The sequence below is a fragment of the Acipenser ruthenus genome, chromosome 8 (genome assembly GCF_902713425.1).
Source record: "Acipenser ruthenus chromosome 8, fAciRut3.2 maternal haplotype, whole genome shotgun sequence".
Taxonomy (NCBI): Eukaryota; Metazoa; Chordata; class Actinopteri; order Acipenseriformes; family Acipenseridae; genus Acipenser; species Acipenser ruthenus.
Window position 1 is genome coordinate 34,599,832 of NC_081196.1, and position 26,129 is coordinate 34,625,960.

At 37.7% G+C, this 26,129-nt stretch overlaps 3 protein-coding genes, 3 non-coding genes and 1 pseudogene across 6 annotated transcripts in view; 1 reads left to right on the forward strand and 6 right to left on the reverse strand.

Moving 5' to 3' along the window:
• Positions 1-17,621, forward strand: part of LOC117407039 (general transcription factor IIF subunit 2) — a 36,826-nt gene extending 19,205 nt beyond the window's left edge. The window contains exons 5-8 of the mRNA XM_034011578.3: positions 12,381-12,462; positions 15,567-15,666; positions 15,917-16,060; positions 17,318-17,621. Coding sequence (XP_033867469.1) covers positions 12,381-12,462; positions 15,567-15,666; positions 15,917-16,060; positions 17,318-17,437 — 446 coding nt within the window. The 3' untranslated portion in view covers positions 17,438-17,621. The remainder of the gene's footprint in view (positions 1-12,380; positions 12,463-15,566; positions 15,667-15,916; positions 16,061-17,317) is intronic.
• LOC117407038 (BTB/POZ domain-containing protein KCTD4-like) lies at positions 3,031-4,398 on the reverse strand. Its single transcript, XM_034011577.2, has one exon. It carries the CDS (start codon positions 4,304-4,306, stop codon positions 3,533-3,535), a length of 774 nt encoding a protein of 257 aa, XP_033867468.1. The 5' UTR covers positions 4,307-4,398; the 3' UTR covers positions 3,031-3,532.
• A 2,500-nt stretch (positions 17,622-20,121) lies between the features above and the next one.
• On the reverse strand, positions 20,122-25,690 carry LOC117407040 (translationally-controlled tumor protein homolog). Its single transcript, XM_034011579.3, has 6 exons — positions 25,539-25,690; positions 24,748-24,821; positions 23,705-23,892; positions 22,868-22,973; positions 22,552-22,668; positions 20,122-20,283 (listed from the first exon to the last, which is right to left on the reverse strand). Exons 1-6 carry the CDS (start codon positions 25,564-25,566, stop codon positions 20,281-20,283), a joined length of 516 nt encoding a protein of 171 aa, XP_033867470.1. The 5' UTR covers positions 25,567-25,690; the 3' UTR covers positions 20,122-20,280.
• LOC117407543 (small nucleolar RNA SNORA31) lies at positions 21,322-21,451 on the reverse strand. Its single transcript, XR_004545068.1, has one exon. It is a non-coding gene; the product is annotated as a small nucleolar RNA SNORA31 (small nucleolar RNA).
• On the reverse strand, positions 22,742-22,814 carry LOC117407542 (small nucleolar RNA SNORD58; annotated as a pseudogene).
• LOC117407544 (small nucleolar RNA SNORA31) lies at positions 23,511-23,644 on the reverse strand. Its single transcript, XR_004545069.1, has one exon. It is a non-coding gene; the product is annotated as a small nucleolar RNA SNORA31 (small nucleolar RNA).
• On the reverse strand, positions 24,211-24,340 carry LOC117407545 (small nucleolar RNA SNORA31). The gene has a single exon (XR_004545070.1). It is a non-coding gene; the product is annotated as a small nucleolar RNA SNORA31 (small nucleolar RNA).
• Positions 25,691-26,129: the final 439 nt, after the last annotated feature.

Sequence of the window (26,129 nt, forward strand, 5' to 3'; positions counted from 1 at the left end):
AACTATCCTTGGTTATAGAGAGTCTGGTAGTTCGCTGATAACTTGGCGCGAGGAACTATCGTTCCTCTCAATTCATGGTCTTTGTTTCTGACCAGCTGAAACACACCAAGACTTTAGTGCAGCAGGGGCAGCCTTCCAGTTAATCAGAAATTTATAGGAAGTCATCTAGGCCATAAGGAGGGACATAAGAAAGAAATGAAAACAGTTCTGCATTTTGTAAAGCGATATGTTTTTCAATTGAATAACATTAAAGTAATACACAAGGTTTACATTTGAAAGCTGATCGATGTTTTCCATCCAATTCATTTTATTTCCTATTGTTTATCGGGATAGACCTGCCCATTTTAGAGGCGTAACCTGACTATTAAGAAGTTGAAGAACCCTTACTGCAAGTGTAGAGGAATTTATTGCTGTAGTTTGTGATCATAATAAGAATAAACAAAGAATATGGAAAACACTATGCATTCCCAGTTAATATGATACTTGTATATTGGTCCAGAGATGAAGTTGATATATTTTACATAGAATTTGATAGGCATGGATTTGGCCTGCTGTTCTGTGTTTTGTACCATACCTATAGAACAGACTGCTGCCAACAAACTTTTTATTTACCTGTGTTCCATTTTGCAAAGTTTAAAACCCTTTTTAAGTCTTGAAAGCTTGTATATTTGTACCTTGTGCGTTGGTCAACTTCAAAACAATCTTGTAATTATATATTGGATAAACCAGGAAGGAAAGAGCCCAAATGGGTCAAATGGCCTCTTCTAATTCCCAAACATTTTGTATGTTCTTAGATCTAAAGGATTAATATAGGTGTACCGACGCTGCGTTCAATAGAGCCAACACCATGGCTTTAGAGGCAGTGAATTCAAACACATGCAACAGTCCAGTACGGATTGAAAACTATGTTGAGAGCATTGTTCCTCAGTAGTGTGATTGTTGCATATTGCATGTTTTATAAACAGATGGCTACAGTGCAGTTTATACTTGCAATTAAGATGTTTTTATTCTAAGTAAGTATTGTTGTACAGCAACATAAAAAATAAAAATAACTTTCCAAAAATAGAACAATTTATTTTTTCAACAATTATTAATCTCAGTAACATTTTTATACAGCAAATAAAAAATAAAACTTTCCAAAGAAATTATTTATTCAACGATCCTTTGACTACATCTGTGAATGACTTTAGCAGTTATTTTTTTGTTTTGCAACCTTCTGCATTTCCGTGAGCTCCTGCATCTGCCTTTTCTGTTCCTCTGCAAAGCCTTACAATTGAAGTACTTACTACTGTTTGTTTGTTTGTTTGTTTTTTCTCTCCAATATGATTTAAGCCTTCTAATACAAATATAATTTTGTTTATAATTTGCTCTTGGTTAGATAGAAATGTAACACTGCAAAAGTACCTAATTTTAGTAAAGTTCTCATATTCATTTGTTACGAAAAAGAATGCATACAGATATGTTGGTCAAAGTCCAATATGTGGGTGAATTACACCACAGTTGCCACACTGGTATTGTACCTCTGCCATTTTGAAACGCCCTCTGAGTAAGCTCCTCAGAGTGTTAGCTGACGTTACGAAGCGCTGTCGCGTGCAGGTCGTTCAATAGAAAGCGCCACATAACGCTCTGGTGTGCTCTGCACCCCAGGTGTTTCATCAGTCTTTGTTTTTCCATCCATTCAATAAAAGCCCTTTGTGTTATCTACATAAGAACTGAATGAAAGAGACGGCTTATCCTGCTCTTTTTAGGACAAAGAAAATAACCAAAGATAATTGTTTTAATGAGACACCCTTTCCAGTAAGTTTTCATAAATAATTTGCTGCCTGTCTGTTTGAGGAACATCTTTTTCCACACTCATTACTGCCACAGAGTTTCTGCATTTATCCATGGCCTTTCTAGTTTAATCCCACTGTTTTCAGTTGATTGTTCACAGTACATAAGAACATAAAATAGGAACGGAATTAGGCTATTTGGCCAATCAATGCTCATTCGATTCCTAGTAACTGATTGATCCCAGAAATGTGTTTTGTCAGTTCTTAAAGGATCTTAATGATTCAAAAGCAATAATATAGCTTGGTAACCCGTTACTTATACTCTCCACTCTCTGGATAAAAAGTGTCTAGTTTACATCATTTACTGTTGTGGTCATTTTCTGTTTTTGGAGTATTTAATCCCATTTACAGTCTTGCAACAACCTTTTAGGATGGTCTGCAGATTATTACTTCTCAAAGTGTGTGTTTTTTTTGTTTTTTTTAGTTTGAACATGATTCTGCTCACTGAAATAATTGTTATTTTGGGTGAGATATTGGAGGTGTGATCTTTATTTCTGCCAGCAGAATTGGGCTTGCCCAGAAAAACAAGGTGTCATATTATTCTCCCTGAGGCTTGGATTGCTGGGCAGACATCTGTTGCAGTGAAAGAACAATCTGATCATTTGCAAATCCTAAAAATAAGTCACTTGTTAGATGTACTGAAAACATGGGGGAGACAGCCAAAATATATAAAATGGTAAACTGCTGTAAACAACTATGATGTATATATGCTCGATGATGACTGAATATTTATAATAGTATGCAACATTGTGTAGGTTATGCTGTTAATACGTTTACCCACAAATTGATTTGAATAAAATATTTCTTACTGCTCTTAATGGTTGAATGCTAAAGTACCCGTCAGTCTCTATGCATCATTACATATGTAAATGTAATTTCTTTAAACATACATGTATGGTAGAGTATTAAACAAAACCAAATCTGTTCCCTAAAAGGATCTTTTTGTCTTTTTTAAATGGAATTATGTAGTAAGAAAATCTATCCGTGTTCACTTTAATGATATTCTTGATGACCAACACAAAAAAACCCCCTAACAAAACCAATCAGTGGGTAGATTTTTTGAACTGTAAGGGCATGCATTAACCTATACTTTTTAAAATATAAAACATAAATAAGTTGTGTTTGTGTGCACCTAATTTAAGAATAATATGCTAATATTTTTGCACATACTCAAATGCATGAGAAACAGTTCAGCAGTTTTTGCCAGGCATTTTATTACACAGCAAATACAAATAGCGTTACAGAATACGGAACACAACAAATTTATATTTTTATAACGTGACGATTTAATCTGTATGTTTTATACCAGTTTTCACTACCTTTCTTCATCCTGCAGTCCTCGGCTGCAGCTGCAAGCTAACCAGCCTGGTAATCCTGTCTTGACTTCAGCAGTGTACTTTCTGTAAATATTATCTGTTGCTGCTTGCGTTAGTATGAACTGGGGCTTTTGAATAATTCTGAGCTGGTATTCAAAGCTGAATAAACTATTAAAATGGTTATCTTTGCTTAGTAAGGATATATACATCTCGAACCACAGATGCCAATGTCAGAATGCCACTGTGGTAAGAGAGAGAGAATATTGATAGTCCCATCTGAAAGCTATTGGAAACTGTATAGCCCTGACATGGGGCTTCTGCTGCTTTACTGCACGTAGAAGAAATTCTGTTCTGTATTTATTTTCTTGATTTGTCGCATCGGATTTACTTAATGAAATGAAGTCCCTCGCAGTGGACGATTGACCCTTTGCTGCTGTCCAGGCTGGTGATCAGACGGAAGCCTCTCCTGAAAGCCATCATGACGGTCTCAAACTTTAGTGTCTCCAGGGTGCACACAAAGGTGTTGTCCTCCTTGAGTACCAGACGCGTTCCTGTCTCTGACTTGATGAAGTGCCGGAACTGGATAGCATTGGAGGAGATGGCAAACTCCTCCGGGAAGCCGTCCAGTCGGCTCTTGGACACCTGCACAATGCGCCCCTTGAGCCTCTCGATGAAATCTGGGTCGCTGCAGAACACCTTGAGCCCTTGAGAGCGCTCGTGACTATCAATCACCTCCAGGAAGGTGGTCTCTGCAGAAGACCCCCTTGTCCGCTCGTGCTCCTTAATTGCCTCTGCCAGCCTCTCCAAACCGTAAAACTCAGCCTCTCTCACAAGCAAGCCACACTCCTGAAATCCTTCTGGCAGAATTAGCTCCCCAGTTCGCAAAAAGTTCAAGATGTGCCGGAAGAGGGGACCATCTCTGTCGATAAAGGGGTTCCCTTTGGAGTCAATGGGCACACCCTGTCTTTTCCTGTTGGCCACTTCTTCCAAAAAAGATCCTGGGTACTTGGATAAAGTCTGCTTCTGTGTGATGTACAAGCAACCACCAATGTTGAGGGTAACCATCAAAGGGAGCACCTTGCAGTTCTTGCTTGGTTGAAGCACATCTGGATTGATGTGGTTTAATTCACTCTCCATTCTGCTGAGCTTCAATTCCATTGCAGGGTTGCCTGGTGCTTCCAAGCAGTGCAAGGAGTCCAACCTGCACTGTGAAGCAGCAGTACCTATGTGCGACTGTGTCGAGCAGAACAGTGCTGGCAGTAAACGAGATATGCAAATGCTGGCAGCATTTCTTGAGCTGACAACACAGCTGCACTGTAGGTGGTGCATAGACTAAGCTGTGTGCTGTCAAAATCAGAATCTGATGAAGAGGTAGGGGGTGGGGAGGCAAGCTTTTAACCCATTATTCAAAAAGGATGGTTGAACCTGGTCGCTTATGTTTTTCTGCTACACTGTAGCGATTAAGATTCTCCTGATGATGAAAGGTGATATTCAGCTGGTGAGAAGGAAGGTAAATGTGAGCCTTTATAAGCAGGTTCCCCTTCCCTTTTAAGCTTTTAAAGTTGTCATGTTGCCCTTTTGTGGTTTTGTGTATTAAACAAGTACTGCAGTGTGTGTGTGTTTTTTAATGAAAGGAAGATGTTTTGTGTATAAGGAATCGGTGATCTGTTTGTGTGGAAAGCTGATAAGTTTAATTTGCTGCGTTTTCATTTATTGTTTGTGTAGTATACCACAGGAGAGCCAGCAAGAATAATGCATATAACAAGCATTATTTATGTTCTGTATACAGTAGCTGTACCTATACAAGTCTATTGAGTGGCATCTGCAACAAGATACACAATTTAGGGGCAGATCTTAAAACGGACCACTCGTACAATTGTGGATGGAGCACATTGTGGAATATGCACTTATAAATGTTGTAATCCAATCAAACTCTACTATAATTTCTAAGTTTTAGATACATGCTGAATTTACCAAGACAAATCATTCAGGCATGTCCTGAAGGGCGTTGTGAAGCTCATCGTTGCTCTATTTGACCGAATTGATTATGCCTAGATCCTACCATTGGAACGCGCACATGACCTCTGAGTCCTCAATCTCACCTGACTCACCCATCAGATAAGAAGTGGAGTCGTTTTCTCTGTACATATTTAATTCCTGGATTAGTCTGATGTACGGTAGCAGGCTCCAGGACTCGCTACTGTTTAATTCAGCGTTTGCAGGTATTATTTCATCTTTACCATTTAAAATGATCATACACTCATAAAGAATTACAAAGCGAGTTGCCATGTAAGGTTAAGTTTCAAATTCTTATGGTGAACTTTGGAAAACAAATTTGTAGTTATTGTAGTACACTACCCACTCGATATATCGCGGGTGTCAGGGTCCAGTATAAATCTGCTATATTATAACGCGGGCAGCTTTACATTGAGAAACACATAGAAAAAAACATTGTATGCTACATGGCAAATGGTTAAAGTAATTCATTAGATACTGCACCTGTGTTACTAAACAAAATTACATAAGCAAATCAGAAGTAAAACAACAAAATAAAATCAGTGACTTTTGTTACAGTACAGTCAGTCGATACAATGGGGAAAGTAATCGCTAACTTTTCTCTGCTTGTTTTTCTCGTTCACGTGGATCTTCTGACAAATGCACAACATGTTCCCGGATCTGTGTCGGTTGAATTGTGTCGACTTCTGAACCATTGCAGCTCTCAAGGAATTGCAAGGCTGTCTGTAAACCCTGTAAAGCTCCACTGGCACTTGGCACAGTCACCACAGTCTCTATGTTTTCTTCTTCGCTGTCATTTTCTGTATCCATTTGTGTTGGTTTTATCATGCTGGCAACAATGTCGGCATCACTCAAGGGGGCAAATGCTTCACAGTTGTCATCAAAATGTAAACATGTGTCTGCACACACAGTCTTCACTTGCATTAGTTAGGATCTCTGCGAGTTGTGCAACAGCTGCTTTATTTGTATCCTCAGTATCTGCACTTATCAGTATCACGTCTTGGTCAAAGCCACCTCCCAAACCTATCATCCAGCACTTTGATTGATTCTTATCCGGCCCCAGCAATCGGCAGCAATATACACAAGATCTTTTACTGTTAGCTTTGATGGCTTCTTGGAGAGTAACCTGTTCATCAAGAAGTTTGCAAAGCAACTCTCGGCGGTAGTGCGCTTTAAAACTTGAAATCACGCTTTGGTCCTTTGGCTGGATCTTGCTGGTTGTATTTTTTGGTAAGTACACAACCTTCATTTTACTATCATTCATAACAAGTTTGTTTGCATGAGGATGTGCTGGGCAGTCACCCAACAGAAGAATCACCTTTTCTTCAAGATTTTTACGCTGCAAAAACAAACGAGTTTGAGGCACAAATGAATAAAAAAAAACATGACTTGAATATGTGGCTGGTCATCCAGGCATTCTTACTTGCTTCAGAGATCACAGGCAGATTGTGCATATTAACATGGTGATACATGGGTTTTACTCTTTCCGATAAGAAGCAGCGGCAGTTTGGCTCCCCAGTTTTATTAGCTGTAAACGGCACTGTGACGCGATCCTTCCTTTGCTTGTAGTCTTCTTTTTGCTGATCTTCTCTTGAACACTGTGACTTTCAGGGCAGCAATTTCCAATAAACATCACCTTAATCTGTGTTACAGATCTGTTGTTCATCGTATCCACTGGCTTGTATAATCTTCTTCAGTTCTGCTGGATAATTAAGATCCGCTTTCTCTTCTACAGGTTGTTGCTTTCCTTTTAGAGTACGTTCACAGATGCAGTGTCTCTTTTGCCAGCGCCAAAACCAACCCCGGCTAGCCTTAAATTCAAACTCTGATCACTTTAGTCATTTACCAAGTCTTGTACTTTTGCTTGTAGGACTGGGCCTGAAAGACATCTCCCCTGTGCATGTTGTTGTACAGACCAGCTGTATAGGGCTTCATCAATGTCCTCATTCTCTGCCATTCGTGTTCGTTTTCTTAATAAGCTTTCTTTACTGTCAACTTTGTGAATGAGTGCTCTGAGTTTCTCTTCATCTTTTATACAGCTGACTCGCCAACTTTAATATCACGAGCAACATCGACTTGCTTAGCTCCACTTTTCACTCGCTCAATAGCTTTCAGCTTTTCTTCTACAGCTACATTCTTTCGTTTTGACTTTTTCGTCCTACATGCAGTTTGTACGCAGCCAATAACGTTTAAGCTCCGTACAACAAATTCAACCACCAAATGATCGATCTAATACGGTGAATAATATTCAGAGGCATGCGCAGTTAAACTGTAAAAATGGGGAGCCAACTCCAGGACGCGATATATCCGAACCTGCAGTAAAGCGAGGGATGACAGAACGAGGGGTGGGTGCATATAGATGGGAAATATTGTCAGCAATTGCAATTTTTTTCTTCTACAAAATTTTACTTCTCTGGCAACAGCACCTAAAATAATGCCTTTGTTCTGCATTGATAATTGGATTCCCTCTGACAGTCCTTTTTAAATATTGTTCAGTGTTCTGCTTATAGTAAAACTGTTAACCTAAATTAACACACTTGAGCATCTAAAGCTGTTCACATTTCCTAAGCACAGTAATTCTGCAGGGAGGTCACTCTGTGAAATGAGATTACAATTTCTTCTTAATTGGTGCTTCAACATTTTCTAACGACTTATCATATTCAGCTGATCAGGGTCCACCAGGAAGATGAGTGGAACTGTTTAATTAGGGTAGTGTAGTAAGATTTTTATTTACCCTTTTTGGACCTATTCTTAGACGCTCAGCTTTCTGAAGTACTGAAAGGTGGTGAAGAAATAATTGGAGTATGAGCAATGATCGAAGCCCAGACAGAAGGCATCACATTGATTGTTCAAATGTTGTCCAGTGTTAGCTCTGCATCCACTCACCGGAATGAACAAATGACCATTCCTTCCCCATTTCATCTGTAATTGGCACTGTAAAAAATGTTACTGACCAAGCACATGGTCTGTCAATGTACGTATCGATAACATTTTTACTTTTAAGCTGTCAAAACCATGTAGGAGTTACCAACTTGTATGGTCACATGATGAAGATTGGCGCAAACTAAAAAGGATAATGCGGCTTTGGAGATTGTACTCCTTGCTCGACTTACACAGTTGGAAATTGGTGACAGATAGAAGGTATAAGGCATTTTTATACACAGAGTAGTGATGATGTGGAAAGGGTTACCATGCCATGTTGTTGCTGCTGAGTCATTGGGATCCTTTTAAGAGATGACTAGACAGAGTTGTGTAATCCTAATAGAAACTGGACACGTATTAGTAAGCATTTTTGAAAGGCTTACATTTGTTCATCAAGCTCTGGAGAAGCTATGAAGAGCAACGCGGTCTCACTGTATATCGTGTGTTAGATACTGTGGTTTCAGTAATACCAGATGGAGGAACACATCCAGCCCCGAGCAGAGAAATTAGAGGAGCAAGGTGCTTTTAAATAGAAGCTAATAAAGGAATGCAATTAGATTGATGTGTGTGTTTCGGCTCAGAAGTGCTGCGGTTCATCTCTGCAGCACTCTAATAAGCATGTGGATTTTAATCGCTCATCCGTGAGACGGATTGCTTATCCGTGCTGAAATGAGGAGGGCATTACCCTATGAATCATTATCTAGTTAGATAAAAGATCTGTATAGCTCTGCCAAGTCCTGTAAAATAATGTGGTCATGTTGTTCAATCACCTGCAGACATGCACCTCATGCTAATAGGGTCTCTCCCTGATGTTAAACATTTTTAGGGTCCTTGGTCAAAAAATGGACCATTTATTGTGTCTCAAACTCTTCATGGTGAACGTGTAAACTGACCTGGATGCTGATTTAAAGTGGATGTGCTGACAAGTTTATTCTTTCTATTTTATCCCCAGCACTACAAAACATTTCACTATTCATGTCAAGATAAAATAAGGAATCATTTTGGCTTTTTTATTTATTTTTTTAATACGGTCCCGCTCACAAGATCTAGGTCTACAGTAATAAGATTTTTAGTGTTGAATAATACGTTTAACCTAAGAGGTATCTTATATAAGTAATCTACCACTCAGGATATCTAGTCTCCATTAAATGTTTGAGATACAGCCTTCATATTTTCAGCGTTAGTGAATCACCTTTGATGTGTGATTTATGGGCATCATCTAATGAATATTTATCCATTTCTCCCAGTATTTAATTATTTTTTTTATTTTTTTAACGCTGCTGCTGTAGCACAGCCCGAGTTGTGAAATGTGAAAGGCCTCAGTGACATTTCTTATAGTGTTGCTCATTAGTGGTTCATTAGAAAAAGTCTGTATGCTGAGTATTTTGTACTGCATAATGTATTTCCAGTGCTGTTCAGAGCCAGTCTTTTTTTAATTTATATTAGATTTTGTTGAGTCTGCGCTGCAAAGGTACAGACATTCAAAATCTAATTGTAATAATTCAGTTTCAGGAACAAAGCTGCACATTTTGTAACAGGATTGAAATGCAACAGTCTTTCAGAATATTTTTTGGATGGTGATGTCTGATCTTTGTGAATTTTGTACTGCCCATGTATATAAAATCCGCCACAGGCTTCTACAGCACTGCTTTTTAATATTCTATACTGTAACACTATGTAGTAGCTTTTGCTCTTCTCTGTCCCTGTGTTCCTGTCACACTTTGAGATCTCGAAAGGTCAATTGTTGTAGAGGGATTACGGTACCAAATGGTACAGATGGAGTAACCTACACCCCATGACTTTTTAATTTGCTGTGAAGGTTGGTTTAAAGGGGTTGTCTCCAACACACATATTCCATTTCACTTGACCTTCTCACCAGAGAGTACCTCTCAAGAGCTAAGTGGATGCAGGTTTCCTAGTCCCAAGAAGCGGTTTCTTTTTTATTAACAGCAATGTGATTTTACTGTGTTATTATTGGCAGAACCATCATGACGTCATATTTTCTCTTTCCTCTCAATTCCAACCCTCAACCTTGGTAGACCAGTTCTATTAAAAGAAAGGCTGGACTGTAAGAAAATGCAGCAGGCAAAACACAACTATCCTTTATTAACCATAGTGTAATTAAATTTCTGTCATCTGAACAAAATAGCTCAGCTGTGTGTAATTAAAGTGACTGATGGGGGCTATGTTATTGAGTTATATTGCAGAATATCATGACATAATGTTACACCTGTGTGTGTGTGTGTGTGTGTGTGTGTGTGTGTAAAGTCTCAGACACATTCAGGAGTTACAATATCAATGTTATGGGCATCAACAATTTACTCAAAGCCTCCATCAGTGTTTTCTACTATTATAACAACTTTGACTGTTAATACAGCTTAGTCTGAGTGAGAAGAAGCCAAGCTTGTCATTTAGCAATCTTTAATTCACATTGATCAGAATCTTAAACTTGTGATCCCAACAACTCAAAGTAAGCTATACATGAGCAGCTAATATGAAGTGTTGTAGCTAATCCATCACATTTACACAGTGGTTCTCAACAGGGGGGGTGCGAGAAGCATCCAAAAAAAATGTTTTTTTTCTTGTATTTAAAATGTGACATGACGTTCTGTAGTTCTGTAAATGGCACAGGTTGATTCTATGGTAGTATAACCCCCACCCCCCACCCCAAATAAGACATTTTTTATGTGTATGTGTGTGTATATATATATATATATATATATATATATATATATATATATATATATATATATATATATATATATGCAGTTCTTTTAGACCATAACTGAACTTCTGATAATTCTTTCCAGTATTACATTTTTATCCCTCACATTGTCATTTCTTGGCGCTAAACCGTGGCAAACGACACATTTTCTTGTGTAATAGTGTTATTGAGGTTTACTGTTAAATTTAACTAAAATAGTTAAATAAAATAAATGTGTTTATATATATATATATATATATATATATATATATATATATATAATTTGTAAAACACAACATTTTAGTGTCAAATTAATTAGTATTATAAAAAAAGTAGCCTACTTTTCAGAAACAGTCATAAGCCACCTATCAGTTAGTTGCTCCTTTGCTGAGCACGATCCCTGCCAGTGATATTTTATTTGAGCAGCTCTTGAAACTGCAGATAATGACTGGGAGACTGAAGTCTCCAACTGGTGGGTGTAACCTTCCCCTGTTTTATTGGCTGCCCAATTTGTGTAGCTTTTAAAAAACAGCCAATGATAGCAGGGGAATGGAAGTCAGTCAGGATACTGCCTTGGTAGTAGTTCAGCTAACAGATTGCAATTTCTGCCGTTTTTTTCAATTTTTTTTAATGAGAAAAAGTTAGTGACTTACTGTGCTACTGGTGGTGCAATCCTGGGGGCCCAACGAAATATTTGGTGTCCACCGGCCACCAAGCCGTCGTTATTTTTAACCTTGTTTTGGTAATGCATTATGGTGCCAGTAAATGGGTATTGTACAGAATTTTAGAACATGGGCTTTTTATTTCCTGGCATCTCATTGGCTAGTACCCTTGGCAGGGGGTACATTAACTTTCAATAGATGACCAGGAAATAGAAAGTACCAGCATAAGTGCCTTTTCACCTGGACAGATATCCTTGAGCCACCTACTCGGTGAGTTTTAAACCACAAAATTTGTTTCTGTCTTTATTTTCCATAAGATGCTCATTTTCGTAAGACCCTCCAGGGTGGGCAGTATTGGGAAATACTGGACCTTCCAGGGGTCTACGGCACCAGGCCTCATTACACCCTTGGGCTGTCCGGTACTGCCCAATACCACCTGCCCTGTCGGGTCTCATTGCTTACTTAATTATTGACACATTCTTCAGCATTGTCAAATCTGCATTTTTATCTTGAATGTGCAAGTATTTTCTATATACTAAAGTATACAAATAGTTTAAACATGTAGTCTTAAACAATAAATAACTATCTGCCGCACTGTTTCTCTTTCACCTAATGTTTGCAACTGTGTTCCCAAATGAGTATATCTCACTATTGCTATTGCACAGATCATACCCAAACTGTTACAAAGCAGTGATAACACTATAAATGTCAGACTCAAGAAGAACCTCTACATGCTTCATGTTCTTCAGTGACACAGAGAGTATTTGGATATCTTGGCTATATTTCTGTTTGCATAATTTATGGTGTTCTGCGTAACATTTTAATTTCCTTAGCTTGAGCTATGACAGATTTCTAAAGCTGCTTGAAATTGGCCTTAAAATGTAACTTTTTAAAATGTTCGCCCCTCTTTTTTTTATCTCTCTTGAAGACAAACTAGCATTGGAAGGGGTGGTGGTGCAGCGAGCCGAATGCAGACCCGCAGTCAGCGAGAATTACATGAAATTAAAAAGGTTGGTGGGGGGACTTTGTAAACAATCCAGACTACGTGCAAGTTTTTAAACATTATGTATTTAATAGGGGTGCACAAATACTCCCGATTTTCCAAGATTCCTGCGTTTGTGTGTTTGTATGACAAGGTAAATCAGCAAGGCAAAACACATTGTGATACATATTTCTCATTTCTGACGGACACAGAATTTTTTTAATACATTTTAATACTTTGAATACATGTAAAACAAAGGATTAGGATAAGGATTAGGTGTTAGGTTAATTGTCCCAGCACTAGTTTTGTAGGGCTTGTAATTTACTTTATTTGTGCACCATGAAGATGACCTTAAATAATGTCATTACTTGGAAAATCACTTGGGCAGATGTAAGTCAACAAATCCCCAAAAATCATCAGCGTAATTTCTGCATTGATAAGTCTACAGTTTGCATTCCAGAAATCATGTTTACAGTTCTGTTTGAGACTGTTAATAGTTTTTGTGAATTTGTTTGTGATTTTCAATGATGAGCGAGACTGTGAGTCATATTTATTAGTTCGGTTTTTATGGTCCACCATATATATATATATATATATATATATATATATATATATATATATATATATATATATATATTAAAGGCGGAATTGAATTTTTCTAAATAACTAAATCTATTTTTATAGAAATATATGGTTCAATTTTTAATGTTATAACTTATTCCTAGGATTCTTTCAAAATGGCTGACAGTGCTTATTGGACAGACAAAGAAAAGAAAATACACTACTTAAGATTAAAAAGTAATATTTATTCAGAAGTTCTCATCTTGAAAAATAATTTCAAGATGAGAACAAAACTGTAAAAACTTACACCAAACATTACAAGTTTATATATCAAAATAGCATCGAAAGTCTTTAAACATAATTCTAGATCAATGCACCATGAATTTCAATAAAAATGCATAATTCTCATCCTTTTTATTGTGTAAATTTGAACAGGTGGTGATTCTTCTTATATAGGAGTGTAGATTCAAAAATAGAGTATTTTTTATTTTATTTTATTTTTTTATATAAATTTAGTCGTTGCCAATTGTTTTTATTATTTTCTCCCATTTTGGAAAGGCCAATTATTTTTAGGCTCAGCTCACCGCTACCACCCCTGCGCTGACTCGGGAGGGCGAAGATGAACACACACTGTCCTCCGAAGTGTGTGCTGTCAGCCGACCGCTTTTTTTCATACTGCGGACTCACCATGCAGCCACCCAAGAGCTGCAGCGTTGGAGGACAACGCAGCTCTCGGGCAGCTTACAGGCAAGCCCGCAGGCGCCCAGCCAGACTACAGGGGTCGCTGGTGCGTGGTGAGCTGAGAACACCCTGGCCGACCTAAACCCTGCCCACCCCGGGCGACACTTGGCCAATTGTGCGCCGCCCCCTGGGAGCTCCCGTCCACGATCGGCTGTGGAATAACCTGGACTCGAACCGGCGACATTCAGGCTATAGAGCGCATCCTGCACTCCACGTGGAGCGCCTTTATCGGATGCGCCATAAAAAGTATTCTAAGCATGTAGAGAGCCTGTAGAATGTCTGAGAGCAGTACAGAGTACAGAGTGTGTTTTTCCTGGAGAAACATTGTTTTATTACCAACCAAAAGCTGTAACTGGACTACAGCCAATCACACAAGTAAAACTTAACTTCCAGTGAATAGCAGCACTCCTGTTTACATGCCAAAATGATTTGAAATGCAGGGCGTGTTTTTTAAGGGTCTTATGTGATTGGATAGTTTGAAAGACAGGGCTGGCTTGGTGTTTTAGTAATTTTAATAGTTAACATTTTTAATAGGATGTAACTCTAGTTTGGTATTTTATAGTTTTACTAAGATTTTTCAGCTCTTTACATGCTAAAATATGTGTGTTTTTATTTGGAGTTTTAAATATTTCTTTAAACCCTTTTTATTCATGGCAGAAAGGGGACGTTAGTATAAGAGAACTTTACTAAAATTAGGTACTTCTACAGTGTTACATTACTATCAAACCAAGAACACATTATAAACAAAATTATATTTGTATTAGAAGGCTTAAATCATATTGGAGAGAAAAAACAAACAAACAGTAGTAAGTACTTCAATTGTAAGGCTTTGCAGAGGAACAGAAAAGGCAGATGCAGGAGCTCACAGAAATGCAGAAGGTTGCAAAACAAAGAAATTAACTGCTGTATTAAAAGGATCGTTGAAGAAATTATTTCTTTGGAAAGTTATTTTTTATTTTTTTTATTATTTGCTGTGGGTTGACTAATTGTTGAAATCAATTGTTCTATTTTTGGACAGTTTTTAATTGTATTTTGCTGTACAACAATACTTACATACAATAGAAACATTTTAATTGCAAACGTAAACTGCACTGTAGCCACCTGTAAATAAAACACACAATGTGCAACAATCACAGTACTGAGGAACAATGCTCTCAACATAGTTTTCAATCCGTACTGGACTGTTGCATGCGTTTGAATTCACTGCCGCTAAAGCCATGGTGTTGGCTCTCGATGCAAGTGCAATAGAGGCATTAAACAGCAGATTTTCTACACAATCTTCTATAAATTCATCCAAAAACAACACTAGTGCTGTGTTTTCCGCCATCCTGAAAGTTCTCTCTTTGTAACACACAGTTTAATAAGAGCTAGCTTATCTTACGTAGCACCACAGCACAGCACTCTGCCTATTGAATGCAGCACCAGTGTCTCTAGCTTTCAAGTAGAGACTAACCGTTATATGCTCACTGTCTGCCTCCAAACAGAGAACCAGGTCTGCTATAAACTTATTGAGAGCTTAAGAACCTTGGGGTATTTTTGGAGGAACCAGGTGTCTATGGATATACATCTGTAAACCACACTTGCACCATGTACTTTTTATATATATTTTTGTAATAAAAATACGAAAAAGATATTTTAAAAGGTTGGTCAGTATTTAGTTGTCATTACATCAAAAATTACTTTTAAGTTCATGCAATTCGCCATCTGAACTTGAGAGAAATATTTCTTGGACAGATTGATTTTATAAGACATACTTCTACAGTACATACTTTTTTGAGTACTCCTGAATGATTAATGAAGTTGTTGTTTTTTCTTGTTTCTCTCAATCAGGTTACAGATAGAAGAGTCATCGAAGCCTGTTCGTCTGTCACAACAGTTGGATAAGGCAGTAACAACCAACTATAAACCAGTGGCAAATCACATTTATAATGTAAGAGCAAAATACTACTGTGCCATTAAAGCAGTAACATTTTTATGAGATGTCTTTCATCATGCTGTAGGAGGAGGAATATTAAAACAGTAAATCAATGTCGACGACGTTATAATTGATTTTCTACAATATTTAGTATCTAGTGGTAGATGTGTGTCCTGTGGAATATATGCAATCTACGGATACAAGTGACTGCGCTATACTGCAGCAACGGTGTGATCTAGCTGCTTTCTGTGGTGTTTTCCTGCAGGTGGAGTACGACAAGAAGAAAAAGGAGGAGGGGAAACGTGCCCGGGCTGATAAACAGCAAGTGCTCGACATGCTCTTCTCTGCCTTCGAGAAGCACCAGTATTACAATATCAAGGATCTGGTGGATATCACCAAACAGCCTGTGGTGAGTATTGCCTGCCCGAGGATTAAACAATGCAACAAGATTGCTAAACAAATAGATCTGGCCCGATATTTTCCCCAACATGTTCTATGGTATTTTATTGAACTAATAAACATGTATTCAGGTCCTATAGTAATTCCTGTATTCTTTTTACCTGTGGAATGACCCTCTGCTCGCAGTCTGGTTTCTTGTTTTGTCAGTATTTGTGTACTGTTTAGCTTGGACCTGTGCTGTTACAGCCCATATGCTGCTGCCCCCTATTGGTGTAGCTTTGAAAGACAGATTTTTACTTTAGACCTGCATGTGAGAATATGTATAACTAGCTCTCCAGAACGTATAACTAGCACTCCAGGTAAGGTTTTGGGTCATTTGAGTAATTTACTCTGCAATTTAAACACGTAAATTGTATTTTGTGTGAGTAAAATGCAACATTACCTTAAAGCCACAAGTACTTCCAATAAATACAGTACATACTGTAATACTAACTTATGGGGTATCCATTAAGTACAGTATTGCATTTTAACTAATGTTAATTTGAACTACTGTACAAAAACTTGGTTTTATTTAGTCCTCCTTAATTAATGTTATTATTATAGTCAGAGAAGTTGCTACTCTCAGTGTAGTTAGCTACTGCGTTCACTGAGTCTTCTCCCATTAGTACTCGGCTGTTTTTGTTTTTTTGTTTTCTGTAAATCTTCCTTTCCAAGTCGACAGACACGCTCCCTAAAAATTAAACAAAAAAGTCAAGAAATATTTTACTGTATTGATACTGCAGTAATGCAAATAAACAATATTGTATTCCTTATTGATTGCCTTGCTACAGCATCTCAACTCATTCCAAACACCAGCATATTGTGTTTATCATATAGATTTACTTTCCATAAATTCGGTTGACAGATGGGTAAATTGGTAGGTAAGGTTGAGGGGGACTGACGTGCACGAGAAATCATGAAGATCAAGAATCCAGTTGTGTATTCGCCCTTCACAAACACGCACTGCAAGTGAATCAACCGTTTTTCAGTGTGTAAAACATCCAGTACGCAGCTCACCTGGAGTGTGTATAACTGTACATCAGTAAAACTCTTACCACATCAAACTTTTGGTTTGGGGACACTCATGAAGCACTACATTAGCTTTTGCTTTCCTTATTTAGGGAGAATACAAATGAGCGTTGTTTCACCTCTGGCAACACCCTCTTTTTATTTATTGATTTATTTTTTTTGAAAATTTTCATCCCTGCCTGAATTTCTTTAATTCTAGACTTACTTGAAGGAGATATTGCGAGACATTGGGGTCTACAATGTTAAAGGAACCCACAAGAACACTTGGGAACTGATGCCTGAATACAGGCATTACCAGGGAGAAGAAAAGAGTGACTAGGAGAACTGCATTGAGGCGGCCTCATAGAAACGGTCTGAGCAAATGGACTGATTATTCTTGCATTTTAAGGCATTTTTTTTTTTTTGTAAAGATGGCAATATTGTTGCTATTTTTTTAAAACCATGTTTTCCCAGTTTAACCTATTATGTTAGGTGTGGAAAGAATAAAAATGTTAATATTGTTACTATTTTTTTGTGTGTGTATTTTTCAGGTTTCAGTAAATGTAGTTCTGTAAATGCAGATAACTTGGGTTGTTTATTTTAAGGGTTTGCTGTTGAGAATCAATAATAATAATAATAATACTTAACTCATTTAAACCCTGTTTTTAATGACATAACTTTTCCATCCAACTACAACATATTTACAGACCTATTTATTGTAGTTTATGCACCATAAGAGTATTTTTGTCTACTGCACATTTACTTCCAGCCTAGCATACCGTTCTCTACGTGCTCCTTAACAATTAACTCAACTCAACTTTTTATTCTTTCTGGGGGGAAAAAAAACAACAGAAAGGGACTTGCCTCAGGTCCCCAGTGGCTCACCTGTTTAAAGCACCACCGCTTATAGAGTGCAGGGTGAGCCTTCAAGCATGATTCGAATCCTGTTAGTGAGTTCAGTGGGGTGGGTATAGTTCACCTCATTGTGCTTTGTACCAGCCTGGCCTCCATGGTTCAATAGCTTGGTAACAATCTGTTTGGCAGGTGAAACAAGACTAGCTTGCCTGTTGATTTTCATTCCACCTGATCGGAAAGTGAGTTGCTGCAAGTATTGAATTGGGCATCTCAAATTGTGTACACTTGTCCCTGACCCTTTCTTTGTTTCAAACACTTGTGTTTGCAAGAAAGTGTGCGACACCTGTTATGAGAAAACCCAGTCAAATTCAGAACTGCCCTGCACAGTCTGATTAGAATTACTAAGTTGGTAAGTGTTACTAAAATGATCTGGTGTCAGCAAGTCTGCTTTCAACTGACAAGTTCTTCCAGGAGTTATTCAGTTAGAAGTCTTAACGGAGTCTGTAGGTCATCTATTGTTTATTTCTGATGCAGGAAAACAGAGCGTGAAGGGGGGCTTTTTGAAGTCACCTAACCATTTTGGGAAACCTCAACAAGCTTGTTTTAATAAAGACTGGGTGCAAAGTAAGTGTGGTCTTCCTACCTTTACTGATGTCACAAATTTAAATGTAATTTACATACCGTTTTGTATTTTATGGCTGAAATTAACACACATTCTGCTGTTCTTTTTGTTAAATATTTGTAGACTTTTACATAAAATAAAAATAGGTTTACTAAACTGAATACTTTTTTTATTTTTGCAAAAGCCTTTTCGTTTGTGAATATTAATATAAATAGAGGAGTTCCCAGATAATGCATTACAAAGTGAAATCAGAAGAACCCAAACCCATTCTCAGAGGTCTTCTGATTTTTAAAATGAATCTCCTGTGAAAAGAATATAGTATGCATGTTAAAACACCTAGAGAACTGCTTATCTTATAAAACTTGGCATTAACATTATTTAGCACAAGCTTTTGAGAGTATTATATTCTGGGGATGTCATACATTTTGCATATCTGGATAACTGCAAATTGTCATGAAACTACTGGAATTATTATTGTATTATGTACATACTGTGAAAGTCATGGTTATCAACTTGTTCATCATACCGAGAGCTCTAAAATGTTGTGACGAGATGTATGTTGCTGACAGTTGTTTTTTAAGTAGTTTGGGGTGGGGTACACAAATAACAATGGTTTCAATCTATAAATTTATCAGCACTTCCACACCTGTTTTTAGCATCATGAAAGAGTAAGTCACTATGAACTACATCCATTCCAGTAAGAGTGATTTTATCTACATGTACATACAAGCAGACAGACAGTCTTATACACCACGTTGTGATTTGTCTCTAACTTGTACCATACATAAAGAATGTGATTAGTACATAATAAATGGTTCATCTCATGAATTGCTCCAGGAAGTTTTAACCCCTATGGCACAATGAACTGCATGTTTAACATGACACTTGTTTTTCCTAACTGTACACTACTTCTAAGTCACTGACCCCCCCCCCCCCATGCAAGTTCTAGGTCATAGAAATAAGAAGATACACTCTTCAACCTTACCATAGATTTTAATTCATTGCCCTCTTATTTAGTAAAATCTGCATCCCAAGTGCAGATTTGATAGCCAAAGCATGAAACCCAGTATGTGGATCAGCCAATTCATGTGTATATTTTAATAAAGTGAAACCTGCTCTTTTAATGTCTATGGATTCAAGTTTGTCTAACACCCCACCCAACAATTCATTCATTTCAAAGCAATACCAAGACACAAAGTCATGGGTTATTTTGTTTGTGCCCAGTGGTTTATTCTATTTCTTTACAATGTGTGAAAAGCTGGGAAATCCTTTAATAACATAAAATCAGGTTAAAACTGGACTTTTTTGGCAAAGTATAATAGCCCCATGCCTTTCTTTCCTGAAGCAGATGAGAACATACAACACCAGAAAGTTGCTTTTTCAAAAAGGTTAACTTCATACAGCATGGGATGCAACAGCAGACATAATGTGTGAATCTCAGGATCAAACCCAGGACTTTTATTGGCGTCAAGTAGCTCAGACTGTAGTCTTCACTCCAGCATGTTTCCAAAGAGAACCTCCAACTGCAATTCAGGCCAAAAAGCATGTAGTGTGGGTCAAATGAGTTTTATTACAACACCACAAACACAATTTAAAACAATTCCTCCATTTCAAAACAGAGCTTGAGATACCAGTCCATTTTTGTGCCAAATTCTTGATAAGCAGCCAGTTAGATGCAAAGGAACAAGAGTGGATGTCCTGCAGCATTACTGAAAACAAAAGCAGACAAAACACATTCAATTCAATAGTTGTGCCAAATGCAAAACCATCCAACATTGTAGTACACTACATGAATTATAGGATTTCCTTAATTTATATTATATGCGCACACACACACAGTGAAACATTGCATCTCTGACCTTCACATAACCGCCCTGATCAATTAACCACCTTGCTAACTAAATATTAATTAGGCTACGAGAGTAATGGTATTGGCAGCAAGTGCAGCGTCCGCGATGGAAACAAAGAAAGCGTTACAGCAATAAGCCTTTTGGTGCATTGCCCTTCAAGAGAGACGGGCTGTATGCATGTCAGTCAGCTATGTGCAGCAGTGATGTTTCAATACACCAGCTGAGAAAGCTTTGCATTTTACTCTATTGTGCAATGTGTGTTTATGATGGAGCGTGTTGTAGCTTTTAAATGCATTTGAATTCAACAAAGCAAGCTTGGTAAACGCAATGCTTCCTGGCCGTTAACGAGTAAAACGGCTCTGGGATCAATAAACTACTAACAACCAAACGAGCAAGATGGGCCAAATGGCCTCCTCTCGTTTGTAAACTTTCTTCTTATGTAAACCAAGCTTCTTATTGGCTGTTGACAATATCAAGGAGTGCAAAGTACCGTGACAGATATTATGAAAGCAGAACCAGGGAGGCAGGTTACTGTACATTTACCATTTTGTAATTTTATTTATTTATTAAAAGCTTTGCATGGAGATGGCTTGTAAAACGGCAATTTGCTTACTTTTAAAGCAAAGAATGTCCCCATGTTTAAAGCAGTTTGAGTGTTTTTGTTCACTAACCTATTTATGCATGTGTAAATGTCATTTTCTGTAAATGTTGTTGTACTTATATATATTTTTTTAATTGTCATACTAAAATTAGATTTAGTTAGGGTAAATTGAGTGCTAGGAAAGCCTCTTCCCAGAATTGAGGAAAATATAAACCACTGGGAAGCAAGTTTATGGTATCAGGCATTACAAGTCACAGGACAACATTACAGCCAAAATATGAACAAAAGGCTTTTTACACTGTCTTCCCCAATTCAATCCAATCTGCCACAAAAAAAGCAGATGGAGAAAGAGAGGAATTTGATCTTGCATCGCTGTGCAAACCAAGAAGCCACTGCATTTTGCTTCAGGTCTATCAGTGGATGCATGTTGTCTTCTATTTTAGAGCTAAAAAAAAGGGTTTACTACAGGTTTCTATCTTGGGTCTGATACTGTTCTCACTATATATTAATAGTGTGTGCCAGAATCTGAATGGAGCCTTTTGTCACCTAGAACACTATAATCCGTGTATACTACTTGATACTGTAGATATACTGTTTGTTTTTTGTATATAAAGTATCTCCAGACAGGTGCAGCCATTTCTAGAAATACAAATATAATAAAACAAATGAAAGAAGTTTGTTTTATTCCTGCACACAAATCTACATAGATAAATGCCACGGGTCACAGTGACCCAAAACATCTTCTTTGTATACATGACTTGTTCTTAAAAATATGAACATCTCAAAAGGTTCTGTTTTCTGTGTATAAGTGCATGACCCCAACTTAGAAAAAAAGTCAAAATATTACAGAAAATGAAAAGAAATAGCATTTAAGCTAATTGGAAACTAGAGTCGGGTCAAATAGACCCAAAACTAATAGGAGTGTTAAGGCTTGAAACAAATTAATGTCAAATCATTGATACTTTGTTTTTACATGCCTCTACTGAGCAAACCTTGATCACCTAATGAAATAAACAGCCAGATTTGTATTAGATTACCACCCTCAAACTCACCACAAGTTACTATCTTATTTAAAATTTGAAGGCAAGTGCACTGGGTACTTTGTGTGAATTGTAATAGGACCGTTAACAGGTTATCGAGGCTCGATGTTACAGGTAAATATACTCAAGTACAGTTTACCATCTAGTCTTATACTTAAAGTGCTTTGGCCGATCAGCATTTAGTTAGTGTCCCCCTATGGCATGGGAATAGTCTAGACTAGTGTCCAGGGATATGAGTGCAATAGATAACCCAAAATGCATCAGCTAAAACACAGAATGAGGACCAAGATTAGATTTATTTTGAGTAGGTTCCAAGAACCAACAAAAGTGTAAATGTTTCTGATCCCAGATTTAATGTAGGATATTGGTTTTTTAAAGAGGTGTTTTTAATGCGAAATGACTGCTGTGTTTCTGGTCATCTTGCCAGGACACCCTTGTAAAATGGGTTTTTCCTTGGTTAAAGAATGAATAAATGTTTTAACTTACACATTTCTCAAGTTCCAGACCATCCTTGAAGAACAGAATATATGGAGTGATCCCATCCTCACGGTAGTCTAGGAAGCCCACCATACCTTCCGGGTTCATTGATTCACCTGTGTAAAACTAAGACCAAAACAAAACACCTTCAGGGTTCTACTCAGCTAGGAGTCCAACAACTACACTTAGATTACAGCAAGGTGCTCAGATATTAGAGTTATTTTCACAGGATTTAATCCTCCAAAGGTGTCCTAAGTTATTCATCACAGCAACATTTCAGTATTTGCACGATAAGTGAAGGGACATTAATTCTTGTTTTTCTTACCTGATAATTCTTTAAGTTTCCAAGAATAGTTTTAACTTGTTCTGAAGCGCCAGTCATAAATGGTTTTACTCTGTCCGGGGCAGTCTCTTCCAGTTTTGCTTTGATTCTGTCAAAAGATAAATCTGTCAAAATATCCCTGCCACATCTGTCAATTAAATTACTTTAGAACATCTTTGTGAATTGTTACCATGTACCATCTATGTTAAGGCAACAATACAAATAAAATCTGACTTGATATCTCAGATTCCAATACTCCACTTGTGTCCATTGTCTTTGCAAAGACAAGTCAAAACATGCATAGGCAGTTCTCCAGATATACTGTACAGGGTAAGAAACTCACACTAGCCTTGTACGCAGTCCTGGGTTTCCAAACTACCATCAATGAAGTATATTTTTTAAATGATTCACTACCCAGCAGTTTGAGCAGCCCCTATTAAAACAGTGTTCCTTCTCTTACAGCTTTGTGAACAACTCCCAATAAAATCAACCTACAGATACAAGACACTAAATCTGATGCCAGTCATGGTGTTTAACAGAGGAAATACATTTGTAATAATACTGGTGCTGCCATGCAGTCAGAAGTTATTTTGCAACAAAAGTAGCATTTGTTTACTAAACTTCCTCCTTTCCTCATTTTTACTGGGGATGTCTTCCCTTATTCAATCTGAACTGCTACATGAAAGCACACAGAAAGCGCAGGGAAATTGATCTAGCATCATTATCTAAAACCCAAAGAAGCCACTTTTCACTCTGCTCCAGGTTTGTCAAGAGATGCAGGAAACTTTAGTACTTCCAACTTTTCCCAGACTCACTGTGACTGTGAAGAAAGACACTTACGCCTTCATGTAGTCTTTGATGTACTGTTTGAACGATTCCTTGGTGAAGCCCGTTTCTGACAGTTTGTGGTTTAAAACGATGTCTACTCCACTGACTGTTGAAGTGTCTGTTCCCTCCTCCTGAAGCTCTGCTGAGGCATTGCCACCAATAAGAGAGTCATCAATGTCGCCAACTGTTCTGCTGACAATCTGAAACCCAAAGAGATGGCATAAGATCCAAGCAACCAGAGCCATTGCAAAAGCAGCATACTGCTTGACTAGTTTCTAGTCAAAATGCTGCAGTGTCTCTAAAAGTAAAAATAAATAAATCTATGGAGTTGATGGTGCTTGATCTATTTTATTTAAAGCTGTATGGACCTCTGCACATAGCAATTGGCTGCATGCCTTGACATTCAATATGCGCATATGGAAAAGTTATTATAATCAAATCAATCAATAGCACCTTTGGCCCATTGGAAAATGCTTCAAGTTTCAAAACTCAAAAGAACCCATTTCCTTTAGATCATTAAATGTACTCCCCTATTCAATCCGAGCTGCTATAATACAAAGCACACAGAAAGCGCGAGGAAATTGATCTTGCATCATTATTCAAAACCCAAGAACACTTGATTTGCTTCAGGTGTGTCAAAAGATGCAGTAGTGGTTAGTAGAGAATGGTGCCCAACATACCCCTTTAACTTTAAGAATCACTGCTGTTCACCGTTAGGCATTTCGTGACCAGACTACAGTAAAAGCTAGTCAGAAATTATATGGCCTCCCATTCCCTAACTTTTAAAACACAGTATTGCTTATCCCATATTCAAATTGAATCAGCCCCTGCTAACTGCTCTATATGAATCCCCAAAAAGTTTACATGACAACGGAAGTGATGATGACTCACTACATTCTTTTTTTGTTTGTACCATCCAGTGACGTAGAAACATCGGATAGAAATCTCCGCCCTGCAGCATTTTTTTTCCCCCTAGGGCACAGCGCTTCGGTCCTTAACTTATATGCTGTAACTTAAATACAATTGTTAAATTTAAAAAACAAGAAAAGCCTAACCTTCCCCTCCACTTCATAACAGAGACCGTTGGCAGATTCTTTGATTTTGTAGATGTCGGAGAACATCTCATCTCCTGCAGCAAGAGAAATCAGAATTAAAAAAAAAAAAAAGGATTGCTTCGTAATATAGTCGGTAAACAAGATACAATTTTCACAACTCCAAAAGTCTGTTTCTTCATATCCAGTTCTTATATTAGCACATATCTACATCCGGCTTGTCTGGTTTCGGTAGAACGTTGGTTACATACCATTTCTATACAGACAATTTAAATATATTTACACAAATGTTATTCAGGTGATCGCTGGCTCATTAACTGTGTGTAGTATTTAAACTTAGACCTAGTAGTCGTACTAGGCTGTAAACGTACGACGCTACTGTAAAGTTCAGACTAGTACTTTACTAGGGAGTATAAAAGTATGACTACAGAGCCACCACCCATAACTTCAGCCTGGACTGTGTGAAATGGCTCTGCCCGGTTACATTACATAACCTGCTCAAATAACTTTTAGTACACACACAATACAAAGTTTAAATTATAACAAACGAGCTCGTAAAAAATCTCTTACAACACCCCTCAATCAGCAGCTACCAACAAACACATTGGACCATCCGATCTGAACACACACACACAATAGAAGAGATAGACTACAGCTAAATCTACGGCCTAGCTAGGCCTCGGCATACACACAACAAAATCACAATTAAACCAAAAAAGTCGTCCCTTAACTGAAAGCGTATCTCAGATTCCAAAATGACAGAATATTTGTTCCCAAAGGAAGCGCGAACTTACCGCTGATGATATCCTTGTAAATGATCATTCTGGCGGATTGTGTTTGTCGGTCTCACACGACACAAGCTCTATCCTCAAAGAGGGACTGAGTTGAAAAGGACTGCTGTGCGCTTTTCTGCCACTTATAGACAGGACCATAAGCAGTGCGTCACCACTTTATGTGTTCCACAGACGTGTAATTGGCTTACGTTTTACGCAGATGGCGTTGACGATATACATGCGTCTTGTAGGTGTAAGGGTGATACTGTGTTTAGATCTGCATTTTTTAAAAATACATAGTTTTTTTTTTAAATAAACAAAATAAAAGACTACCTCTAATTTTCTCCGAGACAGCCTCCCTACGTGTCGAGACAAGTTATACGCACACACTTGGGCTTCTGGCTTTTGTTTCCGTGTTTTCTATTGACTTTTCGCCTCTCCTTTACGAATTAATTTCACAATTAACAGTTGCTGTTTTAATTCAGAAACCACAACACGTTAAAGAGTGTTCGGTCATTTTAAAAGGGGAGTTACTGTTAAACACAACGAAAACACAGATGCTGGCGAATAAATGACTCCAGACAAAAATTATGTTAATTTAAGGTAGGGCTA